Source organism: Plectropomus leopardus, chromosome 18 (genome assembly GCF_026936395.1).
Source record: "Plectropomus leopardus strain MGB_pleo_1.0 chromosome 18, ASM2693639v1, whole genome shotgun sequence".
NCBI lineage: Eukaryota > Metazoa > Chordata > Actinopteri > Perciformes > Serranidae > Plectropomus > Plectropomus leopardus.
The window spans coordinates 17,489,507-17,512,748 of record NC_142193.1 but is presented as its reverse complement, the minus strand read 5'-3'; the positions used below and the strand labels follow the sequence as shown (position 1 = coordinate 17,512,748).

The 23,242-nt window shown below is 40.2% G+C and overlaps 4 protein-coding genes across 5 annotated transcripts; 2 read left to right on the top strand and 2 right to left on the bottom strand.

Annotated features, from left to right (window-relative positions):
* The first annotated feature begins 538 nt into the window (after nucleotides 1-538).
* Nucleotides 539-11,454, top strand: hid1a (HID1 domain containing a). The gene is made up of 19 exons (XM_042505125.2): nucleotides 539-699; nucleotides 1,349-1,498; nucleotides 2,792-2,962; nucleotides 3,403-3,519; nucleotides 4,549-4,655; nucleotides 4,786-4,902; nucleotides 5,789-5,996; nucleotides 6,085-6,141; nucleotides 6,224-6,364; nucleotides 6,450-6,540; nucleotides 7,085-7,236; nucleotides 7,327-7,405; nucleotides 8,054-8,218; nucleotides 8,354-8,581; nucleotides 9,463-9,614; nucleotides 10,163-10,249; nucleotides 10,342-10,433; nucleotides 10,528-10,686; nucleotides 10,761-11,454. The coding sequence occupies exons 1-19, from the start codon at nucleotides 634-636 to the stop codon at nucleotides 10,822-10,824; spliced, it is 2,403 nt and encodes an 800-aa protein (XP_042361059.1). The 5' UTR covers nucleotides 539-633; the 3' UTR covers nucleotides 10,825-11,454.
* A 1,685-nt stretch (nucleotides 11,455-13,139) lies between these two features.
* LOC121956441 (proton channel OTOP2-like) lies at nucleotides 13,140-16,717 on the bottom strand. Of its 2 annotated transcripts, none has more exons than XM_042504650.2 (7): nucleotides 16,575-16,636; nucleotides 15,492-15,886; nucleotides 15,274-15,410; nucleotides 15,129-15,187; nucleotides 14,930-15,054; nucleotides 13,507-14,312; nucleotides 13,140-13,405 (listed from the first exon to the last, which is right to left on the bottom strand). In XM_042504650.2, exons 1-7 carry the CDS (start codon nucleotides 16,628-16,630, stop codon nucleotides 13,235-13,237), a joined length of 1,749 nt encoding a protein of 582 aa, XP_042360584.1. In that variant the 5' UTR covers nucleotides 16,631-16,636; the 3' UTR covers nucleotides 13,140-13,234. The 2 variants fall into 2 exon arrangements, with proteins under 2 accessions (XP_042360584.1, XP_042360585.1); XM_042504651.2 differs by having other exon boundaries at nucleotides 13,142-13,405; nucleotides 16,579-16,717.
* LOC121956442 (E3 ubiquitin-protein ligase TRIM16-like) lies at nucleotides 16,579-22,784 on the bottom strand. The gene is made up of 6 exons (XM_042504652.2): nucleotides 22,135-22,784; nucleotides 21,887-21,982; nucleotides 21,559-21,792; nucleotides 21,124-21,295; nucleotides 20,757-20,828; nucleotides 16,579-20,668 (listed from the first exon to the last, which is right to left on the bottom strand). The coding sequence occupies exons 1-6, from the start codon at nucleotides 22,540-22,542 to the stop codon at nucleotides 20,130-20,132; spliced, it is 1,521 nt and encodes a 506-aa protein (XP_042360586.2). The 5' UTR covers nucleotides 22,543-22,784; the 3' UTR covers nucleotides 16,579-20,129.
* Nucleotides 18,331-19,892, top strand: amn (amnion associated transmembrane protein). Its single transcript, XM_042504654.2, has one exon. It carries the CDS (start codon nucleotides 18,331-18,333, stop codon nucleotides 19,741-19,743), a length of 1,413 nt encoding a protein of 470 aa, XP_042360588.2. The 3' UTR covers nucleotides 19,744-19,892.
* Nucleotides 22,785-23,242: the final 458 nt, after the last annotated feature.

Genomic DNA, 23,242 nt, shown 5'->3' with positions numbered 1-23,242 from the left:
CCTCCCCAGAGTTTAATAGATTATTTGACATGCCTCCCCCTTTTTGCTCCACCCCTCCCCTCTTATAAATAACGAACAGTCCCTAATCAGCTTGATAGATTTATTTAAATTCAACCACCATAAGTTTATTAATTTAATTCTGCTATAAAACAATAAATAATCAGACACAGTATAAGACAAATATTGCCTGACACAGTGTCCCCAAAAGATGTCGCTGTGTACGGTTTTATTAAACGCATTGTCGCTAAATGTAGTGATTTCTCTAAGGGCTGTTGGTACAGAACTGTATTTTCAATAAAAACAGATTGTTCATAAGACAAAGTGAACTACAGCCCACATTACTTAAAAACCACTGTGGCTATTTTTTATATATAGTACGAACTCCAGCCTAATGACACTCATAAAAGGACATATTTTTCTAATACGGCAGTTAAAAATGCTGGAAACAAAAACATCAAGTGAATTGTTGACATCTCCACAACCCGGAAGTTACACCCTGTAGTGCAGCAGGTCCAGCCAGCCAATGGAGTAAAAAAAACGCCTCCTCCAATGACTCAAGCGAAGGACGGAGGTGAGATTAACAGGGATCGTCGGCAGCATCGGTCCTGCTAGAATAAAGGGTAAATCATCGCAATGGGCAGCACCGATTCGAAATTAAACTTCAGGAAAGCAGTGATCCAACTAACAACCAAAACACAGGTATATGCGCTTCCAATTCAGCTGAATAAAGGAAATAAGTAGAGGTAATGTGGCAATGAGCGCGCCGGAGAGCATCACCGAGGAGATGAGATAACGCGTTATAATGTTGTAGCAAAAAAAAAACAACCATCTCATGTTGCGTGCGCGCTTTTCAACTCATATTCATTTATTTTGCACGATTGTAATGTTTATAATGTCGGTGTGGAAAGACTGCATGCTCTGTAATATGTCGTGTTTGTCATGGATTAAATGATGGTCGATTCTGGCATGCAGATGACCATAAACCTTCATTTAAGCTGTGCATGTTTAGTTTTGCTGATATAATAAACGATGGCGTAGCAAAATCAGAAGTGATGACGTAGGTCTAGCAATGACCAGTTTGCAGATGCGGCAGGTGGACTGTGCTTAGACCAAATGTGCCAGATAATGTTACCTCACAGCTGCTACAATAAAGGTTGTGTTTGCATTGCTATTAGGTAAGCCATGTATGCGCTATATAATGAAGACCAAACAACCATTATGATGACAAACATGATATTCTGATGTACTGCAAGATCAGTTAAGCCACTGTATTTTAAATGTCACTGACATAAAATGCTCCATTTGTCTCAAATACATGGGAACTGAACACTAATCATATTTTCTGCAGCCAGTGGAAGCCACAGACGATGCCTTCTGGGACCAGTTCTGGGCAGACACCACCACCACGGTCCAGGATGTTTTTGCACTGGTGCCAGCTGCAGAGATAAGAGCTGTCCGAGAGGAGTCCCCCTCCAATTTAGCAACCCTCTGCTACAAGGTACACACTGTTAATGCATCCGTGTAGTGCAAATTTATTTATGAACAGGGGCACTACGTCATGGAGTATTGTTATTTATCAGAGCCCAGCACACGAGTCTGTCAGCACTGCTTCATGCTCTCAGATGTGGAATAACTGAGTCAACTCCCCTTCCTTTCCCCTTCGCTTCCTGTCTCTTGGTACCAGCTTCCGTTTGAAGTCGCCAATCAGAAACAAAACAGACATGTTTTGTACTTACAGGCCTAATTAAATAAAGAGGAGGAGACAAGCCCTTGAAGCTGAGCTGATTCAAAGGGGCTTGTTACCTATTTTAGACACAGGCTGCAACATGCTGATGATTAAATGTAGATAATGACTCATTTTCAAAAGTAAATCTTTTCTAGTAAAGGCCCAAAATAACAACACATGTCCCTGTTTCTCTGGCAAAATATTTCTGTTCAGATTAATAAAATATATCAAACATATCAAATGAAACATACCTTATATATCCTGTGTACCACACAGTGTGAATTATATTAACATGCACAGACTTAATAAGCAATTTAGACGATGCTGAAGTTTGAAAATAGTTTGATTTAGAAAGCTGTTAATTCAGCACGTACACAAACACCTCATCAAATTTGGCACAAATGTAGCAAATTGGATGATTTAAATTAATATTTAAAAAACTATATAAATATGCCAGATTTAAAGTGTCATGACCAAGTCATGGCCAAAATATTGAGCGTTTTGAAACCGTGACAAGACCTTTAGCAGTTCGGAGTCAAGACTAAGACCAGACCAGTGCAAAGCCCACACTGCATAACACACCACTCAAATTTACTGAAATGGTCCACAATAACTTGGAAACAACAACAGAAAACAAATAGAGATTTATCTTCAATCACCTCTTTTATTGTCATAAACTGTATATATATATATATATATATATATATATATATATATATATATGTGTGTGTGTGTGTGTGTGTGTGTGTGCATGTGAAAGTATAACATTAAAATTATCTTGATAAAATAATGAAAATGTTTTGCAGAGGTGAATTTTATGCATGAGTATTTTTCTTAGTTTTCTATGAGCAAACACTCCTTATAACTCTTTTTTTGCACAAGCAATTTAGTGATAATGTTGCAGTTGTGGTCTTGATCATTGTTGAATTAAAATCCAGAGTTCTCTTTGTGATTAGTCTGAGACCTTCAAAAAGTGGTCTTGGAACTGGTCTCAAGACCAAGACCGATCCCGAGTACTAAAACACTGTCCCTCACACCTCCTGATCACGTGTTTTGTCTCCTCAGGCTGTGGAGAAGTTGGTGCAGGGTGCAGAGTCTGGTTGCCCCACAGAGAGGGAGAAGCAGGTGATCCTGAACTGCACCCGCATCCTGAGCCGCATCCTTCCCTACATCTTCGAGGACCAGGACTGGAGAGGATTCTTCTGGTCAACAGTGCCTGGTGCTGGGCGTGCGGGGGTGAGTTGGCACAGGAAAGGAACTTGCTAAAAACATCCAAACAAGTCATCTCTCTGAGCACTTTTTTGTCAGAGGGTGTCGCTGTTATTTGCACAACCTAACTTTGAGCACAAGATTGTTTGTTACTAAAAATATAATCAGTTACAAAAGAATTCAATGTCCTCGTGGGGCTTCTCAGATGCTTACTCACCCCAGTGATACAATACAGTGTAATGAAACCACTGAGTATCAGTGTGTCCTTTTCATGAGCACATATCTTTGACTCAGTTGATGAGCTAAATCGGTTTCCTCATTCCAGCTGTAAGGAAGTGTGGAGCAGGAAATATCAGCTGCACTGAGCCATTTCTTCCAAGTCATAAACTCTGTCTCCATTTCACCATTTACAATATATCTTTCAATCAATGTTCGAGACTAACGATCATCATGTCTATCCTTTGCAGACAGATGAGCTGGATGATGACGATGGAGCTCGACCACTGGCCGAGTCGCTGCTCTTAGCTATTGCTGACCTGCTCTTCTGCCCTGACTTCACTGTGCACAGCCACAGGAGAGGCCCAGTGAGTACTGTCACTGTGCAAGCACCAGCAAGATGTCATCTCAGCACCAGCAAGATGAATAATGCTGACACATTTTGATGCTTGCTAAAAAATGGCTTACATAATCTATTTTGATTGTTAAATATACTTTTCTGAGCAACGTTTCTGTCTTCCTGGTCTAACCTTGCTGAACTAACCTGTTGCTCGAGTTTCTGTGAGGACTAATGTAGTAAGAGATTATGATATGATGAAACACTGACGGTCTCACCAGGAAGAATTCTTTGTCCGTCGCAAGCAAGAGAGGAATGTTGCATGTCCGACTTTGTTTACATATAATTCTTCATGGGTTTAAACTTCTCTGTAGTATACTATGCACATTATTTCGCCATCAGTTCTAGTATATGTCCTACCTAAACTGCATTGTGGAAAATGTGTTATGATACAATTCCAAAAGGAGATCAGGTAAAGTGACATAGTCCTTTTCAGATAGCAGTGGTCATTTGTTTCTTGAGACAAACTGTGGTGTCTGATAGCGTCAAAGCAGGAAGAGAAGTGAGAAAAATAAGACAGGCTATGGAGACCATGGTGAGATAACTGAGCAGAACTACAGGGCACAGGCCCAGCAAAATGTCACTCAAATTAACATACTGACCAGGAAGAGCCTCAAAAGAGACTCAAAAACAACACAAAGAAACGCACGGGAACTGCCAAGAAACACACATTTATTACAAAAAAGCCCAAAACAACTAACATGACATATGAAATGATTACAAAGAAATTCAAAACAACTAGCCTATTGCATATCTGTGGACCAGGGGCCCATTGTCTTATAATCCGCCCATGGTGGAGTAGGGTGCACATTTCATATCTTACTAACAGTTTCCATTTAACATGAGACAGAAAACTTTCCATAACCTGTTTTTTTAGTTCCCAAACCTTAACCATACCCTAAAAATACCCTTCAAATAGCAGTCACTGCTATCTGAAGAAACTGTAATCCTGCACTGTCAATGAAATGATTTGATTTATAATGTTTTTTGTGACCACCAGGACTCGGTAGAGAATATGCAGTCTATAGACAGCTGTGAGTACATCTGGGAGGCAGGGGTTGGCTTTGCACAGTCTCCCCCTCTCAACTACATCCATGATCTCAATAGGTGAGTCAGCCAGCTGCATGCACCTGGCAGCATCAGCAGCATAAACAGGCTTTAACGCTCTCATTTTTAGATTGGTGACTCTTTTTTCGGTGCATCTCTTTGCTTTTTTTTTCTCACTGATCCTCTTTAGGACAGAGTTGCTGAGACTGCTGCTCACCTGCTTCTCTGAGGCCATGTACCTGCCTCCTTCATCAGACAACAATGTGCTCAACCCCTGGGTGACGTTCTTCTGCTCCACAGAAAACAGGTAAGCGGCAGATCACATAGGCACATCTTCAAATATATGGAGAAAACATGACTTTTTAAATGCCACAAGTAGTAAAACCTTGATTAGGAGAGTTTAAGTTATTGTTAATAAATAGAAACAGCATTCATCCATACCAGAGAATGCAAGAGTTGTTGTTTGACCCCCAAAAAACAAACAAATATGAAAAAATCTGGTCCAACTTCCACCCACACACTAGTTTTTTTTGTGTTTTTTTTTTCAGACCTTTCTACCATATTTTTTGATTTTCATCAGTTGAATTTGCTCCATTAGTTGTTTTGGTAGACGGTTTAGTCACTCGTGCATGTTAGGTATCCACATGCTAGCTAATGATGCTAGTTCTAATATTATGGAGAGCTCATTTAACCCTTTAACACCTGAACAGACATCAGTTATCCTGTGTTTCATTCATACGTCTTTCACAAGCATTTAAACCTTTGAAACGTGAGCAAAAAACTTAATAGAATAGTAGGGTGACAATAAAATGACCTGAAAATTAGGATTAAAGAATTATCAAATAATAAGGGAAAATATCAAGAAGACTTTATTTGTATTTGTTATAATCATATATTGAAAATTAGGTTACAGAAAATATATATTATTATGCATTCATATTTATTATTTTAATTGTACACTTTTTTTTTCTTGTAGCTTGCTGTTTTTTGGGTCACATCTTCTTTCCATGTTGAAATCAAGGCCATTTCAAACAGTTAAAAGTGGACCTTAAATTAGTCTCTTTTTTTTTTCAACTTTCAACTTTCCATACGTTTTGTATTGACTGTAATAGGAGAAGTCACCAAAATTAAAGCATATTATTCTAAAAAAAAAAAGATTCTTTAACATGGTCTTTGCATCTTTTTTTCTGCAGACATGCTCTGCCTCTGTTCACCTCTCTTCTGAACGTGGTGTGCGCCTATGACCCAGTGGGCTATGGCATCCCGTACAACCACCTGCTCTTCTCCGACTACCGGGAGCAGCTGGTAGAGCAGGCCGTACAGATCCTCATTGTGACACTGGAACATGACGGAGGGGTTCCCCACCGGCCCCCCTCCCCGTCCAGTATGGAGGAACAAGAGGTGCGATGCCAAGGCAACCGCAAAGAAATAATTCAGATGACTGTATTTGTTTAGTGTTACTCAAATAAATCTCCCCATCTTTGTGCAGTCTGCAGGCCCCGAAAATTTGTTCGTGAATTATTTGTCGAGGATTCACAGAGAGGAGGTATGCTGTCATTTCTATGAAACACATAAAGACTTTCCCTGTGAAGTTGTCCAAAGCATGTTTTCTGTCTCTCCATCGGCAGGACTTTGATTTTGTGCTGAAGGGCCTCGCTCGTCTGCTAACCAACCCTTTGACGCAGACTTATCTGCCTAACTCTACCAAGAAGATCCAGTTCCACCAAGAGCTGTTGGTGCTTTTTTGGAAGCTTTGTGATTTCAATAAGGTCGGAACAAAGCTAAAATGAGGAATGTCTTTGATTAAGAGTCTGTGCTTTTATTCAACAAAGTTCCTGTTGTGCTCCCATGCAGAAGTTCCTGTTTTTTGTCCTGAAGAGTAGTGATGTGCTGGATATTCTGGTTCCAATACTCTTCTATCTGAATGATGCGCGGGCGGACCAGTGTGAGTCTCACCCCAGTGTTTTTCTGGCACACAACAGGGCTGTACTTGATATTAGCCCTTTGAAACCTGAGCCTAGCAGTGTGACAAGAAATGACCCAAAAATTATTAACAAATTTGCAAAACTTACAAAAAAATTACCTGAAAATGAACAAAAAAGGAAAGTAAAAAAACAAAAACAAACAAATGACGTGAAAAAAAAACCCTCCAAAATTTATACTTGTAATAATCAAACATAGTTTCTGGGCATTTTCCACAAATTTTTTGGTAATTTTCTAATAATTCTCTCTGTCCCTCCTTTTTTTTAAAAAAAAAAAAAAAAAAACAAAACATTAATGTTCAAGGTTGTGTTCCTGTCACCTTTCACCAATTTTCTTGCAATTTGCTTATTGTCTTTTCCCATGTCTTTTTAAAATAATTAAACATTTTTGCTTAGGTTTCAAAGGTTTAAAAACCTGCAAGAGACGTTTGAATGCAGCACAAGAAAAAAACTGATGTCCATCCAGGTTTCAAAGGGTTAACTTCTGATATGTTTTTATGGCTGCAGCCCGTGTTGGACTCATGCACATCGGTGTGTTTATTTTGCTGCTGCTGAGCGGGGAGAGGAACTTTGGCGTGCGCTTGAATAAGCCCTACTCTGTCCATGTGCCCATGGACATCCCAGTGTTCACGGGGACTCACGCTGACCTGCTCATTGTGGTAACATGTTACATCAGCAGAAATGTTCTTTATTGCATCTAAATTAAGACACAGTTAATGCTCATAGCTGCCACTGTGTTTGTTTTGTAGGTGTTTCACAAGATTATCACCACCGGCCACCAGCGTCTCCAGCCTCTGTTCGACTGCCTACTCACGATTGTTGTAAATGGTGAGTTTCTTTGGCCTATTTGTCTGGCATGTTTTATTTACAACATCAACGACTTAAAAATCTTAACCTCACTGAAGAAATAGATGCTACGTTGTCATATTAACCCCTTTGTAACCTGAGCAGTATGACTTGATTTCTTTCAAAAACATGCAAAACAGGCAATGAGCAACTTCACAAGAGATAACCCAAAATATTGTCAAGAAATTTGTAAAAAGTACAAGAAAATTGCTTGAAAATCAGCACACAAAAAACCCAGAAACCCCCCCCCAGAAAATCAAAACAAACAAACAAAACAAAAACAATGGCCTAAAACATGTTTAAGAATCATAATAATTTTAAGTATTTAATTATGATAATCAGAAGTACAGTTTTCAGGATGTTTTTCCCTAGCTTTTTAAAAAAAATAATTTTCTAAATATACTTATTTATTTTCTTTCAATTTATGGAACATTTCTTGCTAAGCTGGTAATTGATTCCCTATGTTTTTCAAAGAAATCAAACAGATTTTCTCAGGTTTTAGAGGTTTACATGCTTGTGAGAGTCATCTGAACAAACGCAGAACAAGAAAACTGATGTCAACCAAGCTTTCAAAGGGTTAACATGCCTAACACATAATCATTTTCTTAAAACTGATTTATTTTTCTGTAGTGTCTCCCTATTTGAAGAGCCTGTCCATGGTGGCAGCCAATAAACTGCTCCACCTACTGGAGGCCTTCTCCACCAGCTGGTTCCTGTTCTCTGTCGCCCAGAACCATCACCTCGTGTTCTTCCTTCTCGAGGCTTTCAACAATATTATACAGTATCAATTTGATGGTAAGATAAAGCTGACTTGTAACCAAATACTGGGCTTACATGTATTTAAAACATTTTTTTTAGTTGGTGTTAAGATTGAGACATTAAAAGGAGCAGATTGGCTCATACATCTGTCCTGCTTTCTTTCGCCTCCAGGAAACTGCAACTTGGTGTACGCCATCATCCGCAAACGTAACGTGTTTCACCAGTTGGCTAACCTGCCCTCTGATCCTGCTTCCATCCAGAAGGCTCTGCAGAGAAAGAGGAAGTCTCCGGATGTTATTTCCCGCACCAGCTCGCAGGAGACTGTATCCATGGAGGGCTCGCACCCTGCTGTGCCAGCAGAGCCTGGTACACTGAAGACCAGTCTGGTCGCTATTCCAGGTACAAATTCTGTTTTTTTTTTGTTTTTTTTTCATATTTTCTAAAATGACTACCATTTCTTGACTGTGCAGTGGATGTCTGTCCTGTGCACAAGCCTACATGTTAGCATACAGCTCATTGAGCATCTGAAGAGAATCACAAGAGGAACGACTTAAATTATTCAGAGTGAGCAGAAGTCTTTTATAAATAATTTTGGAGTAAAGGATTAGTTGACAAGGGTGAAGTGAACCATGGGCGCAGTTTCTCAAAAATGTCTGATAAAAATGCCAATTTGTAAAAAGCAATTTTAAAAGATAAAGCTTGTAATATTTTACATTTCAAAGCAAAACTAACAGTGTATTACTCCATTAAATTACTGACTCTCTGACTGACTCTCTATGTTGCCCAGAGCTCTTGACCCCAAACCTATTGTTTTCTATCAAAGGCATCTTTTAAAAACAGTTCACAAATATGTCAAGGATGTAAAAACAAAAATAATAACTTCATTTTTAGTAAATGTTACTAAGCTCGGAAAATCACATAATTAACTGTAGCACAGCCTTTGAAACCAGGAAAAAAGTTAACAATTAGAAAATTACATCCAAATTCTAAGAGATTATTTAGTCTAGATATTACATCAATATATTGGCCAGCCCTAATGTAAAATTAACAAAATAAACTACAGAACCCATGTTCATGGTGAAGAAGAAACATATCATCTAGTGCAACAGTGATGTGCTTTAAATAGTTAGAGCGCTATGGCTCAGATAATTACACTTTATTTTAATCTACATTTTATTCATGTTTTTGATTTGTTTATGGGAAAACACGAAAATGTAAACTATAACCAGACTTGACCTTCAAGTCATGATTGGTTTCCTGTGATTCACGGTGTCCTGCAGGCATTGATAAACTGACTGAGAAGTCCCAGGTGTCAGAGGACGGCACCATGGTTTCGGTTCCAAAGACAGACCCCTCACATGCAGCCATGTCAGACCAAAGCACAGTTGCCGGGACGAGCGACACAGAATCAAACTCAGGCCGAGACAATGAAGTAAGTGTATGTGTGTGTGTGTGTGTGTGTGTGTGTCTGTGTTTTTAACTAATACATTTATTTAATTACCTTTTTTGCCACAAAAACAATATAAGACAAACATATAACAATTAGTATTTAAAAAAACCCCAAAACAGTTCAGATCAACAAACATACAGAGGGTTGCAGGGAGTAGTCCACGTTGCAGGTAAATCACAGATTACAACAGTTCACGTTCAGGAAACTTGTTATATAATAATGGCAGAAGAATCAGATCCAAGATAATTTGGAAAAGGCTGCCAGACTTTGTAGATCTGATCTGCTTTGGTATGTAGGGCATTTGGAAGATTTTCCAAAGGAAACAGCTTAAATATAACTTTACACGAACCCTTAACAGAGTGGTCCTTATCACTAGTCCACTGTAGTAGTTTACCTGTTCTTGCAGCAAAATTAAGAATATTGTATAACTTTTTGCTAGTTGCAGCAATTATATTTCTACTTTTTAGAATCAAAAAGTGTGTGTTTAAAAATGCATGTATGTTATTTAATCTATTTCTTGACATTATCAGGATGTTTTCTACACCGAAGCAGAGATGGAGAGAAGACGTTTGTCAAGTGCGTCTTCAACATCGTTTTGGGCTCCCACACCAGAATGGGTCAGTAACTTCTTTTGCACCCAGCCTCTTTTATGTTGGATATCTTGCAGTTTGTAATTGATTTAATGAGGATTTTGCTATTTTTGTCCCAGGTCCTCTCCTGGAAGTGTAAACTACCCCTTCAGACTATCATGCGACTTCTACAAGTTCTAGTTCCTCAGGTGGAGAAGATCTGCATCGACAAGTACAACAAACGCTTCTCTTCCCTGTTTTTCAGCATGTTAAAGTCCAACACTGGCTGAGATTCCTGTGAAATATTAATAATTGTTTCACTGCAGGGGTCTGACAGATGAATCAGAGATCCTAAAGTTTCTCCAGCATGGCACATTAGTGGGCCTGCTGCCAGTTCCTCATCCCATCCTCATCCGAAAGTATCAGGCCAACGCAGGCACCGCCATGTGGTTTCGCACCTATATGTGGGGTGTCGTCTATTTGCGGTAAGTCAGACACAAGCGCATGGTATTACGTAAACAGTCGCCTTTCCGCACTAACATCTTATTCTTTTTTCTAGCAATGTGGACCCTCCCATCTGGTACGACACTGATGTTCGCCTTTTTGAGATTCAGAGGATGTAGGCAGGAAAATGGAATTGTTCCTCCTTCCTTTCAGTATCCACTGGTTTCCCGGTAAACCTCACTGTGTTTTACTTGCCCCTGTAATCATCACAATACGTACACCACCGACTCATGTAGGAGAGTCACTCAGACGAGCAAGGTAGATGCATAACTCTCAGATAAAGCTGGGAGATGGCTGAATTATCAATATTGTGTTTCTACATTTCTTAAGACCTCAAGACCAGAGAATGTCTGGAGCGTTTCCTGGAGAAGTTTCCGAGGCTCTTTCCTTAGAAGTAAAAGAGGAAATATTATTAAACTTTGCAGCAAGATTTGTTCTAGAAGATGTGGTGCTCTCCAACAGAGGCTTGTAAAATATCCTGGACGGCACAACATTGGTGTTTCACGTTATTTGTTGTACTTGCCGATGCTTTAAAGTGCACTCTTTATGAGTTGTCTGTTATTATGGTTGTAGTTTTCGTGACAGTGTAACTCTACGGGAATTTGGAGACAATACTACAGATTGTATGTTTTTATGTACATGACCAGGTTAAAGTTTGGATCTGGCTGGCTATGCTTACAATGCTTGATGTTGAAAATTGTATTTTACGTAAATTATCCTGAAAATATATATTGATATGCATCTGTGAATATTGTGTGGGTTGCCTCACTGAACTCTATGCTTTAAAGGAGAATCTCAAAGAGCCACCATTTACTCTTTGTGCACCATGTGGACTAATTTATTATACACTGGAAAAAAAATGCAAACTTTTGTTTATGGTATGATAGTTGTTTTCCTCCTAAATGTTGGCCACAAATTTGTTGATATGCATGTTAGTGAGCATTTCTCAATTTTCTAAGACAATCCATCCCCCTGACAGGTGTGGCATAACAAGAAGCTGATAATCCAGCATCTTTTACACAGGTGTGCCTTGGGATGATCACAATAAAAAGCCTATCTATGATATGCAGTTTTATCTTTAATATCAAGGGCCAAACCAAATCTGGTTCTTGTTCAGGGTAACTACAACTAAACTAAAAATTTAAACTAGGTGTGAATAAAAAACTAATTGAAATAAAAATAAAAACTAGACTTTAGAAAAAAAGAACTGAAAGGATATCATGTGTTTACAAAACTATATCTAAATACTAAAATCTACAGGACACGTCTTTAGTTTTAGTCTTTAATGTGGTCAAATCTGTCAACTCATCAAGCATGATGAAGCATTAGTGCAGATGTTTGAGATTGGGACATCTACATGACTGTGAATCAGTTACCTTTACAAGTGTTGTATTTGTATTGCAGTACTTGTTCTGAGCTTCTTTAATCTTGTCCTTGACAAATACTGGGCCCCACATATTATTAATAAAACAAAAGAATTACTGAAACAAAACTATATTAAAACAAACAAAAAAGGAGCAAACTCACTCTGGATACTAACTGAAACGAAACTAGATCTTCACTAAAACTATAAGTCAAGTTAAGATAAATCAACACTTATTATCCATATCAACTGCACATTTTATTGTAAAGTATTTTACTTTCTACACCCCTTTGTATGTAGCTTGGTCAGAACATGTGTAAAATCAGAAGTGTCCCTTTACATCATGATCACTAGATGGCACTGCGTCCCTCTCCAGCAAACAATCTGTTACATGTTTCAGCAGTTATACTGACTGTTAAAAGCAGCAGACGGTCCTTTTCCCCCCAGAAATCTGTCAACTCCATCATATAACCTATATTTGGAGTGTTTTCCTGAGCATCTAAATAGCTTATTTCATTATTTTTTGATTATAATTATTTTATGTGTTGGTTGAACAATGTAAAATGCCTGAATGGCTTGCAAGACAAACCCCAAAGAGTCATAAGACGATAAACAGCAAATGATACAATCAAATAAACCGCTGAATCAAACCAAGTTTTTCTTGGTTTTTCTTGGTTAAAATTTTTGCTTTTGTTGGTAGAGTACTGGGTACCCCTTGAGGCCTCTACAAAAGTTTCACAATGTAAGGAATAATAAATCAATTAAAACATACCCGAATTAATGTGCAATATGCAATAAGGGTTTACAAGCAGCAAGCCAAAAAGCTTGGCAATATTTGTGATGTTCAAACACCTGCCATTTTCCTTCATACCGTTTTAAAAAATTATATCTTAAAATCTGTTTCTTACTTGATCAAGTAGTTTTATGGCCATTGTAATTTCATACCCATAAATAACCACACAAGTAAATGCAATTACTTGTAATGTGCAGCATATCATAACACACAACTCTCCTCAGTAAATATAAATTCATATATGGGAATTCAAAGTAATACATGGCATTTTGTTTTCTTTTAAATTAAAATTTATTATTTATAGCAAGTTAAATTTAAACATAATAAAACAGACCATTATAAAGTTACTCTCCACGTTAAAAAATAAGTCCATCTAAGACATCAAATACACCTCAAACAGACTGGCGACGGAGTGCATGCGGTAGAAGATTCCAAAAGGAAGTCCAATATTCACGATGGCCGCCCACATTGTGAATTTGTAGAATTTAATCTCGATGGGATGATCAAACTGGGGACGAGCACCAAAAGCAGGCATGATCCACAGCTGTCAAATACAGAGTGAAAGAATGAGCATTTCAACAGGAAAACCCACTGATTATTGATTTGTTGAAGTTAGTTAAGAAATTAAGTGTAAATACAACTTACTATTATGTTAGCAAACAGAAGAAAGGCACAGACTTCCTTCAGCACTCGTCTTTTCCAACTAGGCTTATCAAGGCTAGAAGTCAGAGAGTAGCTGGACTTGTTGCACTCTACAACAGCGCTCATCTCTGTATGTTCCTGGAAGGCGTGAGCGTTTGTGTGCAAAGCCGCCTCCTGCATCACATGGAAGGGCTCCCTGTTCAGGCCTTCTATGATGAAATAGTTCTGCAGGCCGAGCTGGAGTACTGTCAGCACAGCCCACGACAAATTAAGGGTATTCAGGTACCCTCTGGCTCCCGTCGCCACAACGGCCACAATGGTGAAATAGCTGATGATGAACTGTCCCATGGATGCTCCCACCAGCAGCCCCACATCTAGACTGCGAGAGGGGTTTTTCTCAGAGACATGCTCCCTGTGGTCCAGCCTGTAGACGATGCAGCCGATCACGGTAGAGAGGCACATTAGGCTCACAATCACTATATTCGTGATGAAATGAATCAGCAGGGCCTTGTTTCTATTATTCTCGTCCTCTTTTAGTATGTCCACCTCATACAATATGAATGTTACAAGTCCTCCAACCACCAGAAGTATTCCCATTGCGGGGCCCAAACACACATCCTTTGGACTTAACTTAACGCTGTGGTGCTTGGGATCCTCCACAAGTCGACCAACATTCTTCCACATGATGTAGGCCATAGCTGAAGCAAAGAGGCTGTATTCAATGTTGAAGGGGTACAGGTAGTAGAAGGCCTCTTTGAAGGTGTCGCATGCTGAATGACTGCATTGACACTTCTTTTCACTGTAGCTGGCTGAAAGGGAAAGTCTTGAATTTTATGAATCCATCAATGAATCGGGGTGGCGCATGAATGGATTATTGACCTGATTCACGTACAGAATGTCATTTACATTCATAAATAATGATCACGAAGATACTCAAAATGACCCTAAGGAGATGCCAGGAACTGCCAATAGACACAAATTTACTACAAAAGGACCAAAACAACCACAAAAATATACAAAACAACTACATAGGACAAAATGTATACACAAAATGACCACAAAGAGACACAAAACAACTACATGGAGACAAACAACCACTACAAGGCAAAAAAAATGACTACATAAAAACCAAAGACCATCACAAGACAAAATATAACCAAAAAAGACACAAAAGGACCGAAAAAAAACCCAAAATGACTCCAAAGAGTCACAAAATGATGACAAGAGACATGAAATGAACACAAGTAGAAAAACAACCGCAAAGAGATGCTAAATGATCTCGAATCAGCGTGTATTGTTCCTATTTAGGAGTTGACAGGGTCTTCTGGGTATTTGTACCCAAAGGCCCACTTCCTTATAGTCTGCCCATGGATTGGAGTTTAAAAAAAAGGAAGAAGAAAAAAAGAAAAGAAACATGCCCAAATACCTCTGTACATCTTGTGCGAGACATTGACATTCAGTTCAGGAATCTCCGTTTGGTGAATCGATTCTTCAGTGACAGCAGCCATCCAAACCACAAGATTAGTTGAAAGTGTAAGAGTAAGCCCACACCTGGAAGAGAGAAAATGTGAGTGTCTTGCAAGATCAAAAGACTGATTTTCTAGTGGGTAAAGAAAATAATTTACCGTGTAAAATTTGTGTGTAGCTGCACACAGTCTTTTGCATGAACCCACAGGAAGTATGTCTAAAAACAGACAGGTTTTGATCAATTTTTCACATTCATATACAAAGTAGGAGAAAGCTTATGTTCTTGTTCTTAACTGCAACAACCTGGACAAACAGAAAAACAGCTTGCACGACAGGGAAGGCAACTTTAACAGCAGAGTCGCAGTGAAGGTATCCCACATAAGTAGCAATCTTAAAGATGTCCATGAGGAGACTGAGAATCCCAAACAGCAAAAGTCCAGCTGAAATATAAACATTTAACTCATTAAACTTTGAAATTACAATGACCTGAAACAGACACCTAGTGAGTCAAGCATACTCACCTGCCAACCACACAGGCCTTGCATGGCTATCTTTGAACAAAACTGCTTGATCCCTTCGAGAGGTGTCGACTGTGTAAAACAGCATCCACAGCATTGTGAGGAGGAGGAGAATGATGAGGAAGATTTGCCTGTGCACAGCAGTAATGGCTACGCTGTTGAAGGCACTGCCGCTGACCAGAGCACAGCCCAGGATCAGGATGTTGATGCAAATGATGCCAGACAGGAGCCATCCACCACCATGGTGGGCCCTTTCTATCACTGCCTCCATGTGGTGACCGCTCGCTCTGACAGACTCCACATTGGAGAAAGGGCTGGACAAATGCTGGATGTTGTCCATCTGAGCTGCTGTCTCAATATTGGACAGATGTACCTCCACAGCATCATTTGGCTTTTTTCTACAGAGGATGCAAATCATAAAGTTTGTCTCAGAGTAACATCACTGGTTGTTTTGGTGTGCTTGAGATATTGGCCTTAGAGATGACACCTAAAGAACACATTTAAAAACTCAACAGCAGTTTGTCTTTCTAGAAATCATGACACGGTCACTCAAGATAATCCACAGATTTTGTTTTGAGCAGTTTCTATGTAGAAACTATTTTCCTTCTACTGACCTACAGCTGCCCACCATAACACTGTGCAAAAGGAAGCGTACATCAGCTGCTGGCACATCTAGAACCACTGAGCTAACTAACATTACAGCTCAGCCAAGATGGTTGTCATTGATGCGTACATGTCACGCTACACACGCCACTCATTCATGAGTAAATGGGCCATGATTTCAGGAAATGGGCGTTGTTGATTTTCTTCCAAATGCATTTTTCTGGAACTTTGAACTCCACAAGCCGAGTGCCATCTAGCTCCATTATATTGGAGAGAGGGCAGGCATCTCTAATACTGATATCTCCAGCACTCTACAACTCACACCAAAACAATCTAAATTGATAAACAGCACAGAAAAGAAGAAAAAAAATATTTTTGATTTTGGGTATACCTGCTTCTTTATCAGTGTATTTTAAGTAATGAAACTCTATCAGTAAATTCTAGCTCTCGAAAGTTGAGTAAAAAAGTGTACCAGATATTTACCTACAGAAAAGTTTCTTCCAAAACATCTGTTGAGCTACAGTTTTCATGGTGTCCATCTGACCAAACGGAGACTGCACGTCATAAACAATCAGAGACGGGTCTCAGGACACTTGGACCTGTCTTTGCCCTGTCTTCAGATGAAATTCATACGGAAATTAAAGACTGAGAGCTGGAAAACATAACGTGGACCAGAGTTCCTCTATCTCGGGTTGGATGACACAGAAAGCTCGCGCACCGTGCATGGTGCAGTAATTGAAGTAAAACAGGTGTAATTAGTTTCAGCTGATTAATTATTCCCATGTCTGGCCCCGCATCCTCAGCGCTCCTCCTCCGACACCTTCAGGCGCAGTTCCGATCGTCACTTCCATGTCAATTCAAGTCATACTATGCATTTTATTGTTATTCCAGGTAAGGGAAACAACTTACTTATCCTCCAATAACATGCAACTGTGGCACAGGTGAGACACAGCCCCAGGGCACAGTCAGGTTCAATGAGGGTGTTTGTTTTGATTTTGTCATGCATAATCCTGGTACCTGTATCAGAAAGCAGGATTACTGCGTATCTGAAAATCCAATACATGACCTACAAATGCAGCAGAGCAGCATGCTCCTTAGTTCTGAGAAGCTGTTGCAAAAGCAATAACAGCAAAACGTTTCCTAAAATGCCAGCATAAGATTGGCCCTATAAGAAATTTTGGTTCTTAAAAATTAATATTTTTTATTTTTCGTATCTGTAACTTCATTTGATTTCATATTCATTTTAAAGTTTAGAGATAAATTATTACATGTGCTTTTTAAAGGCTTCTGCATGCCCCATACACAACTTAAGTAGGTTAATAGTTTGAGTTTAATCACTAGTTTAATAGCATTCCTGATGGTTTATAGTGTAAAACTTCAGCAAAGTTTCCAAGCATGACTCACAAGTAAATGAGTGGCAAAAAAAAGCTCAGAGGGCTGCTCAAAAGTTGTCCTTTTAGAAAGTTTTGTCCTTGCAAGTCCCAAGAATTGCTGAATGTATGATGATTTATGTATGTACTTTTTAGTATCCTGCAGTTTCTCCAAAAGAGATGTACCAACCAGGAAGAGGCTCCAAATGACCACAGAGAAACACAAAGACATGCAAAGAAACTTCCAAGAGACAAATTCACCACAAAAAGGCCCAAAACAACCACAAAAAGACATGAAAGACAGAGAAACAAAAAGATGCAATGAGATGCAAGGAAACTGCCAAGTGCTTTACTACAAAAAAGCCCACAACCACACCAAATGACCCTCAAAAGACACAAAATAACCTTAAAGTGATACAAGAGGACCACAAAGAGATGAAAATAAAGTATGAAGAGACACAAATGTACTATAAAAGGGGCCAAAAGAAATTTAAAAAAAAATGAAAGGGATCTGACAAAAACAACAAACTACTACAAATGCAGCCTAAACAACTACAAAGAAGACACAAAATTATTTCAAAGAGACACAAAATGGTCACAAGGAGACACAGAATTTCAACACGGAGGTGCAAAACAGCTGGTTTGAGATATTCTGATGGTAGACAAACTGAAAAAAAGGAAGAAAAAGATCATGAGGCCGGTCTGTTGTTGCAGAAAATGTAAATCTTTTACAGATCACCTGCTCGAGCAGGTGGATGTGGTTCAGAGCTCATCAGCATTAATGCTAAGCTGTGTGCTCTCATGTGTTAGTCACAAGGTTGGAAACAAAGGTCACCTAATGTTCTCTTAGTCGGTCACAAACATTCAGGATGCTGAAAACACCAGACATGCTTCTTCTCTTCTGTCTCGTCGGGGCAGTGAATGCCCTGCACAAACAGTGGATTCCTGACACTAACTATGAGAACGAGACTAACTGGGACAAAGATACTGTTCCTTGTGGCAATGACATGGTTCAGTTTAAAGCCCAGAGGAAAGTGTCAGTGTTTGTGGAGACCTCGCATGCTGTGCGGGAGATGAGGCTGCCAGTTGATGGAGAATTCATCCTGAATTCAGGAGCTGGATTTTATGTCATGAACGGACAAGATCCAGGCTGCGGAGAAGGTGTCGTGACCCATTTCAAGGATTCAGAGTCTCTTCAGTGGTTTAACCCCGCTTTGTGGCAAGCTGCCGCAACTTTGGATGATCTGCAGAGTGGAAACTTCCTGTTCTCAGTCCACGAGGAGAGCGTCCCTTGCCAGCATGACGATGTGGTTTTTAAACAGCATTCATCTTTCAGGGTGGACACCAGCTCCAGTCAGTCTAGCATTGCTGTCAAGTCTGTGTCTGTGCTGGGGAAGAAGTTTGTGAGCCAGTCTGAGTTCTCCCAATATCTCGGCTCACGCTCAGGCCAGCTGCAGTTTCATGGATCCTCCGCTGTCACTGTTGGAAACCAAGAGTGTGGGGATCCTACCGGCTGCGACTGTGGGAATTCTGCAGTCCACCAGCAGATCTGTAGCACTGTAAAATGTGCCTCTGTGAGCTGTAAGAAGCCTATCCTCCCTGTCGGACACTGCTGTGATATTTGTGGTGCCATTGTCACCATCCGCTATGCTGCTGGTTTCAACCTGCAAACTTACAGGCAAAGAATCCATCACCTGTTTCTCACGCTGCCACAATATGCATCCATTCAGCTGGGCATGTCTAAAGTCTTCAAGTCACAACGATTGATGGGGATTGTCCCTTTTGGTACCTCACCAGAGATCCAGGTGGCTATCGTGGAGGGAGAGAAGGGAACAAAGGCAGAAGATCTGGCCAAGGACATAGTGAAAGACGCAAACTCTCACAGCTCCAACTTGGGAATCACTGAGGCTGAATTTCAAAGCTCCTCTGGGGGCAGCAGTGGTCAGCCTGGAGACAATGTTGGGATGGTGGTCGGAGTTGTGTTTGGAGTTTTGCTCATGATCACACTCGTTGTCGTCATGGTCGTCCTGGTTCAAAGGGGAGTTTTGCACATGCCATTATCGCTGCAGTCTCTGATCAGCAGGAGAAGAAGCGATGTTGGAGAACTTGGTGGACCTCTTGACCATGGCTTTGATAATCCCATTTTTGATAAGCCCAACATGTTGCCTGATATTCCCGGGGCTAATGCGACTGAAACAAATCTTTCGATCTCCATGACCCAAACTGGAATGCACTTTGTAAATCCAGCTTATGACGAGAATGAAACAGATTTTAATGCCTGAAGTTGACTGCATTGAACTTTCAGGATGTTAATGATTTCCAAAGCACTTTTGCATTAACTTGATGATTTAGAGACCCTTCATACTCAATAAGTCTCCTTATAGCTTTATAATGGACTTGGAGGACAAATAAAATAATTGTTGGCATACAACTGTGTACTTTTTCCCTCATTCATATCACATTCAAGAGCAATAAAGTTGCAATAAAGTTGCAATAAATTCCTAACACACCTTACAGCTGCACAGGTCTTGTGCTCATGTTGCACAATATGAGATGGTGGTAAATTTAACCTTCAGTGACATGTATGTGAAAAAATCCTGCATATGTTACACAACTTTGTTGTGTAACCTAAATAAACATTTATTTTTCCTCTGCAATCTCACAGTGGTCATAATTTTGGATTAACCAGAGAAACTACATTGTCTTTCTTTGACAGCCAGGCAGTTACATATAACGGCTCTATGAAATCAGCTTTGTACATATGGAGCAGCCTCAAAGGACCAGTTACATCATAGAAAGACATAGAGCCTCTGTAAAAGTCCACATATAAGCCAACTCTTGTAATGTCAGTGACATCCAAGGGCGTCTCTACGCCAGCGTGCCAGGCAAAGAAACCCCGGCTGTTTCTTCCCATGCACCAGGAAAAGTCGTTCCCAGTGATGCAGCTGGTGCTTTGCTCTCCCTTACGATCGATGCTCCTGTACGTGACTCCTACATGCGCACCTTCACCACTCAGCTCTGCTTCGATGTAGTGTCTCCCCTGGTAAAGGCTGTCTGAAGTCATCGCTTGACGCCAATATTCAAAGCGATCGGGGTGGTCTGGGTAGCTGTGCTGCCAGGGGCTGGTGTTGGTCAGCTTTCTGTTGTCGTCTTTAACACGTAGGAAATGATGGGTGGTGTTGGGATCAAAGGTCAAACTCCTTGTGTCTACAATGCAGGGTGAATGTCATTTGTGAATAATTCACACATAATATATTGAATAATATATATAATAATATATGAAAAGTGTATTTACATTTCAAGAAGTCCTCTCGCGTCTCAGGATCAGGCTGAGATGAGAGTTGAGGTTCTGGCATCTTGGATTTGCCTAGTTAATCATTTTGCAGAGAGATTATTCAGTGTTTTTGTAAGACATAAAGATTTCTACAGTTCTGAATATTCGATGAATAGAGAGCTTCAAAAAAATGCGTGGGCAAAGAAAAACTCAATGATAAGAGTATACAGCTATGCTAGTGGCTTTGTGAGGCTGTACTTTTCAGCCATGTTGCTAGCATGGCTAAAAAAGAGCACATAACAAAGTACATATACAGAGGAAAGCATGTCTTTTCTCCACAAGGAGCTAGAAGAGGTAAATCAAAGTATTTGATATGACATATACTCACCACTTTTACAAATCAAGGTCAGTTTTTCCCCGTAGGAGGAGAGGATCAGGTCACACAGCTCCTGTGTAGCGTCAGTCACTACCTGGACATAAGAGGCTAGATGATCCATGCGATTGACGTACGGACTAGGCGGACACACATCTGCCACTCCTTTCTTCCACTCTGAATACTCCTGGAATAGCAAAACAAAAGTAACACATATCATGATGATGACGAAACAAGGGTGTTAGGTAGCATGCAACTCCTATTTTCTCTGATCCAGAACTTTTCTCCGTGATATAACTGAAGTGATGAAATGCCTGCTCTGTGTACACTGTCAACACACCAGCTTCCAAAATAAACTCTTAGCCTCAGAGAACATCCTGTGCTAATCCCAGATTATATGAGACATGAGACTTTATTTATTGTTACCTTAAATATTTCAGATTTTTGTACCTGCAGGAAGTCAACATCAGACTTGCACCTGGACAGTTTGTTCATTTGAGCCAAAGTTTTCATCAGCTCTGTTCTCCTCTGCTCCAGATGTGCCTGGATGCCCTCTGCCTGTCTGAGCGCCTGTTTCTGCTCTCCCTCCAGCACCTTCATCGCCCCTTTTCTGGCCTCCTCGACAGTTGTCTGCAGCCTGGCAAACTGTTGTTCAAGGATACCACAGACCTCCTGCACTGAAGACTAAAGGGTGAGAGAGAAAAGAGAAAAACATGTAAATCAGACCGTTTTGTTTTAAATTAATATACATGGTGTAATATTTGCTTATGTAACAAACCTTAATCAAGTCATTGTTGCTCTGTAACTTTTCAATTGCTTTCTTAGCTGCTGAAGCACCCTGGCTGATCTCTTCTTGTTTCCTCTGCAGCTCAGTCTACAGCACAAACAATCATCAAAAACACAACTGCAACACATGCTGCAAACATGCAACCATTATTGACATATCCTAAATTAATGTTTAACAGTTTGAAACAACCAAAGCAAATCTGGACAAAAGCTCTGTGTGTTCTGTTGTGTTGTGAAGACCTCAATCTGTGTGCGTGCCTCCCCCACAGATGCAGTCATGTGCCCCTCGTGCTCCTGTGTCTCACAGTCCAGACACACGCAGCAGCCATCCATCAGGCAGAAGCGTTCCAGAGGAAGCTGATGAACCTCACAGGTCCGACAGTCGATGTCATGGAGGGGATCCACCAGACGGTGGTTTTGAAATTTGGTGTTTTCCAGATGGGGTCTGAGATGGGCCTCGCAATACGAAACCAGACAGGTCAGGCAGGATTTTAGGGCCCTGCTGGGGCTGTCCATGCAGGAGTCACATAACACATCCTGTGGGAGCAGCGTGCCAGGCGTCTCGATGGCAGGATCTTTCAGTTCCTCCTTTTCATCTGAGTTGTCTGGACTCTTCTTCAAATTGTCCTCATTGCTGAGTGTTGCCATTCTTAAGACTTTCTTTAGTCGCCTTAAACCTGATTTGTTTCGCTTTAGTCACAAGGCCTACTCTGCACATACAACTGTTTTTTTCTGCCTTTTCTTAGATCCAAAGACCCTCAGAGTGCATGAGGAAAGAATTTAAAAACCACGCCCTGGGTATTTCATACTCAGCCAGCTGAAGCTTTCTCATTCTTAACCCCTCCCTTGTTTAACTCTTTGTCATTTACGCTAAGCTTAAGACACAGCAGATTCCTCAGATGAGTGGAGGAAATGATGAGTGTATTATGACCAAGCCAGGAGGGGAAATTAACATCCTCTTTTTCAGTTAATGATCGGGCTTGTTTACCCATTCGAAATTCTCTGGCAAAGTTGGGTTTATTTCAACAATAATAGTGCGAAGAAAAACTCCCTGTTGTGTCTCCAATAAGTCAAATTAATTAATAAAAACATCAGTATAGTATCATGAGTATAGAACATGAATATTTTAGTTCTTCTATGTGGGAGAGTCTGACAGTGTTTCCTTCTGATAACAATGTTATGTAAGAGGCAGGGAGCTTCCAGACAACAGCATTTATCTACTTCCTGACTTTGTGTCATGGTGTACTGAGGCAACAATGATGCCTGTCTTCTGTGTGTGAGCAGCATGTGAGGATTATAACTGAGGCTGAAGATGCCAAAATAAGTATTTTTCTGCTCACATTTGTCT

Coding starts and splice junctions, on each gene's coding strand:
- hid1a (XM_042505125.2), top strand. CDS start 634: ATGGGCAGCACCGATTCGAAATTAAACTTCAGGAAAGCAGTGATCCAA. Junction 2,963..3,402: donor CTGGTGCTGGGCGTGCGGGG/GTGAGTTGGCAC, acceptor TATCCTTTGCAG/ACAGATGAGCTGGATGATGA. Junction 9,615..10,162: donor ACTCAGGCCGAGACAATGAA/GTAAGTGTATGT, acceptor TGACATTATCAG/GATGTTTTCTACACCGAAGC.
- LOC121956441 (XM_042504650.2), bottom strand. CDS start 16,630: ATGGACACCATGAAAACTGTAGCTCAACAGATGTTTTGGAAGAAACTT. Junction 15,055..15,128: donor CTACACACAAATTTTACACG/GTAAATTATTTT, acceptor TCTCTCTTCCAG/GTGTGGGCTTACTCTTACAC. Junction 14,313..14,929: donor CTCGCACAAGATGTACAGAG/GTATTTGGGCAT, acceptor TTTCCCTTTCAG/CCAGCTACAGTGAAAAGAAG.
- amn (XM_042504654.2), top strand. CDS start 18,331: ATGCTGAAAACACCAGACATGCTTCTTCTCTTCTGTCTCGTCGGGGCA.
- LOC121956442 (XM_042504652.2), bottom strand. CDS start 22,542: ATGGCAACACTCAGCAATGAGGACAATTTGAAGAAGAGTCCAGACAAC. Junction 21,793..21,886: donor GCAACAATGACTTGATTAAG/GTTTGTTACATA, acceptor CTCACCCTTTAG/TCTTCAGTGCAGGAGGTCTG. Junction 20,669..20,756: donor GCGAGAGGACTTCTTGAAAT/GTAAATACACTT, acceptor CCTGCATTGTAG/ACACAAGGAGTTTGACCTTT.